The sequence below is a fragment of the Prunus mume genome, linkage group LG5, assembly GCF_029339155.1.
Source record: "Prunus mume cultivar Tortuosa linkage group LG5, ASM2933915v1, whole genome shotgun sequence".
Taxonomy (NCBI): domain Eukaryota; kingdom Viridiplantae; phylum Streptophyta; class Magnoliopsida; order Rosales; family Rosaceae; genus Prunus; species Prunus mume.
The window spans coordinates 2,257,458-2,261,708 of record NC_142702.1 but is presented as its reverse complement, the minus strand read 5'-3'; the positions used below and the strand labels follow the sequence as shown (position 1 = coordinate 2,261,708).

The window sequence follows — 4,251 nt, the reverse complement described above, 5'->3', positions numbered from 1 at the left end:
GGTCAAGCATTTTGACATGTTTATTATTCCGATACACGACCCATTGCCAGCCTCGTACTCTCATTCTCTCGCCTCGCACGCTTGACTCGTTCGCTCAGAGCTTCAACTGAGCTCGACCTCTGTCGTTTCTTCAGCCTTCTCCAGTGGTCTCCGCCCAGGTAACTCGCTGTCTCTCTCGTTGACATGCCCAAGGTTTTTCAGGAACCCAAGCTCTATTTGTTTGTTTCCTTTCTGCAATTCTTGTTTTCTCAGGATTTAACATTGGAAGTGAAATTTTTTATCAAATAGGTTTGTTAGGTTGCGTTGTTTCTCCATGAGTTTTGTTAGTTTTCATTGTATTGTTGACTGATGAGTTGATGATGTTGATGTTCTCTCAAGATCTTTCGTTTTTGTTCTCTCAAGATCTTTCGTTTTTGTTTAGATTCGACGTGAGTTTTTGTATAGATTTTTTGATGCTTGTGGCTAAGTTTTTCTCTAATCTATTGCCAAGCATTTGTTAGTTTCTGTAATGAGTATATTGTTTGGATGAGTGTTCAAAATGTAGTCGAAAAGTTCCTCTGCATTTAGAGTAGGTGCCGTTTCCTGCATTTTAAAGAGAAAAGAAACCAACCAATTAATCCTATTGCTTTAACCACTTCACTCCAGCATAATGGCTAAAATTTGAGAGACTCCACACCTATCTAAGCAGCAGCCTTCAAATTCAAAACAGTTGCATGCTTTGCTGGAAATAAAATATTGAAGACTGATAAATAATTTGAAGCCTTGTATGAAAACCAGTAGTATTAATAATTTTGTTATCTTTTTTAGAACTAGCAAATAGCAATGGTTGTTCTAGCTCTTTAAGATGTCAGAATTCCTAAATTCTTATTTCAATAAATCAGCGAAGCCCCTTTGTTTTGGTTGCTAATCCATGCTATTAGAATTGTTCTCATAAGAGTTCATTCCAACTAACAAAACAGAATGTATTGTGGAATCTTTTAGGTGGAGTTTTGTTTTGTTTAGATTATATATATATAATAGACAACGATCCCTCAACTCCTTTACAAAATAGAGTATCGTTTGTTTGTTTAGTACCATACCAGCTCCACCATGTTGCACCTTGATTAATTACCAACCAAGTTAAGTAGCCAATATTAGCGTAGCTTTTAGCACTTGGGAGTCAGCACATATGTAGCTTTGGAAGTGTACTGTATTTATTTATGTTTATGCCAGCAATTTACAGATATGATCTTCTCTTTTGAATTGTCTTATTATGCATGAGGACTGTACTGCCCTGTTTTGCTTAACAGAAATGCTTCTTTGGATGATGATGATGATGGTGCATATACTTTAGCCTCAGAGTTTTGCTTTAATTTATGTGAATTTTTTTGCTATATATGCATTTTCCTTGAGAATTTCTCCTACATTATGCATGATTAATTGCATGGTTTTATTTTGCTTTTGTCTAATTGTAAGCCAATGGGGGAGTGTACTTAATGTGAGTGCAACCTAGTTCTACAACCATAGATTAATTGAGTTCGTAGACCGTATAGAACTAATGTCATCATGTGCATTGAATGGAATCTTAAGGAAGGAGAAAAGGGAAATTGTTCTTGTGTTGTGAATTTCATTGTGTTATATTGATTGGCTTAACCTTGGATATATGTACAAGTTTTTTAATTTTGTTTCATGTATGATGATTAGATATGCATAGAAGAAGAGTTGTGTTATTTGTATTGGCAAGGCAACTGCATCTACAACAAAATTGTGATGGGCACAATGGTGTTGTTACATTTCTGTGTTTGTATGCATAGATATCGGAAGAAAAGAAAAGTTCTTAGTAATCACGCATTAGTTAGGCATGACACTCGTTTAAGTGTATTAGATAGCATAGATTCATAATTTCAAGTGACATACAATGTGTCAATGAACTCCAAATGGATAGGAGGAGGACATTTGGTGTGCTGTGTAATTTACTTTATAGTCATGGGAGGTTGAAAAATGATGGATTGGTGCCTGTGGAGGAGCAAGTGTGTATCTTTCTACATATACTTGCTCACGATGTAAAGAATTGTCCAATGTAAGATATGTTCCAACGTTCAGGAGAGACTGTTAGAAGATAGTTCAATTCGGTTTTAAATGGAGTGTGTAGGTTACAAGGCCACCTACTAAAAGCACCAGAACCTGTGTATTTGAATATTTAATGAATGGAGGGAAAATACGGGTTGTTAATCATTAGGTTAATTATGTGTATTTGAATATTTTTGGAATTTATAATTTTATGAATTTTGATTTTATTAGAAAATACCTTTTTATATTTATTTTATTGGAATATTTGTTGCTTTTATTTTCGTTTTTGCATAATTGTTAATTTTCACGTAAAAAAAATGTAGTTTAATTCAATTTTATAAAAAATAAATCTCAAAATAGCATATTTTAACTTAATCCAACTACATAATCCTGTTTAACACCAAACATGGGATTGGATTAGTGTTATCTACTCCAATCCAATGCAATCAAATCTAATCCAATCCCACTACTACATAATCCAATCCAATCCTGGCAAACAAACAGGCCCTAAGTTTCTGAATTAATTTTAGATTTTAGTGCTGATTTGTTGTCGTTTCATGTGATTTGGTTCAATAATAATAATAATAATAGTTGTTCAGCATGTCTTCCATTTTTGCACTGAACCAGTTGAGATAGGGGCTATGGGTTCCATGTTTACATGGTTGAGAGGCTAATTTACTTTTCAGTTTGTCTTAGAGTGCACTTTTCTTTTGTTTTTTTAGATGGGTTTGTGTAATTTGATAGGATTTAGTCCTTTATTTTGTTTCTTTGAAGATTTGAAATTGCTTGAATAGAAAACAAATGTTAACCATGAAGTCTGGACCTTGATTTTAACTAATCCTCACTTGGGTTTATTTCATTAGCTGTTCACAATAATATATTTTTGTCATCGTTTTTAACAGAGTTTTCTTGGTACAAAAAGGATAGTGATATTCCTGATACTTAATGAATCATTCATCCTATTGGCTAAGTTAGCTAAGACTTGGGTTTTAATTTTTTGAACTACATTTAATGGAGTGCATTCTAAATCATTTCTGTCATTGTATTGGAAGTAGGTTTTGTAAGAAACACAAGAAGTATGGCTTTGACAAACTTCATACTGACTGTCGCTGGTGTAAGTGCGGTGGTTCTTCTGCTGAGGAGTGATGTGAAGCAATCGGCTACCATCTTCAGGCGCAATGTCAAACATATCCGTAAGTGGCTTGAAGAAGAATCTGCCAATGCCCCCAAGTAATCCTCTTCTCATATTTTCGTTTTCTTGTATAAAAAAAATTTCACTCTGAAATTTTTGACATGTTTGAGGGACACCATTTTGTAAAATTTTTGGTAGTTCATTCTAATTCAAATGTTTCAAGAAAATGGTTCAGCTTTACTGTGCTAGTTACATTCTTAAAATGGGTAGTAAGGGTTGTGATTCTCCGCAGAATGCAACACTTGATATGCCTTATATTCAGATTAGATGAGAATTTATGCTGTTGTCATTAAAGGGCATCTTTAAGATGGTACTCATTCCATTCTTATTTTCTTTTGTTCTTGCTTTTCAGCTTTGCCCTAGCCTCGTTCTTTTGGTTAGAGTAATGCTCTGTTACTTGGTTCTGGCATTTGTGTCCATGGTCTTTAAAATAGATCGAGATTGATTTGTTATCAAATGATGGTGTAGAGTTCAAAAAAGTTGTCCAGCCAAACTTGGACATGGATTATTGCCAAAGATACCACCTAAGTATGATCTTGAGGACTCAATGAATTGTGATATGAAATTTCATGTTTATTATCATGGCAACAATTTCCTCTGTTTTCTTTTGCATTTCAAGACACTTTAATTTTACTTAGTGGATTTTTTCTTTCAGAATAACCAAGGAACTGGAATCAAAAGTTTCACCAAAGGAGATCCCCAAGGAGGACAAGCACTAGTGTCAATATGATGCACATCCTCAGTTGTTCACAACCGTTGGCTATCCTTTTCTTTAATATAAAATGTGTGATGGCGTTTCTTTAGGAACAAGTCTTTGATCAATGCCTGGATTTTCTGTTCATATCTTGTTTTTGGTCTTTAGATTTACAGATAATTAGCTAGTGATTACTGAGAAAGCTGTAGTTTGATAATCCCAGGTACCCCTTTTTATATCAGCTCTGTATTTTTGTAACTAGTCATACGCAGTTACCTCAGCTGTTGTGAGTTTATGTTGCGAAGAGATTTTGGTA

At 34.3% G+C, this 4,251-nt stretch overlaps 1 protein-coding gene across 1 annotated transcript; it reads left to right on the top strand.

Annotated features, from left to right (window-relative positions):
• On the top strand, positions 1–4,251 carry LOC103330490 (uncharacterized). The gene is made up of 3 exons (XM_089053676.1): positions 1–158; positions 3,105–3,279; positions 3,897–4,251. Exons 2-3 carry the CDS (start codon positions 3,128–3,130, stop codon positions 3,958–3,960), a joined length of 216 nt encoding a protein of 71 aa, XP_088909802.1. The 5' UTR covers positions 1–158; positions 3,105–3,127; the 3' UTR covers positions 3,961–4,251.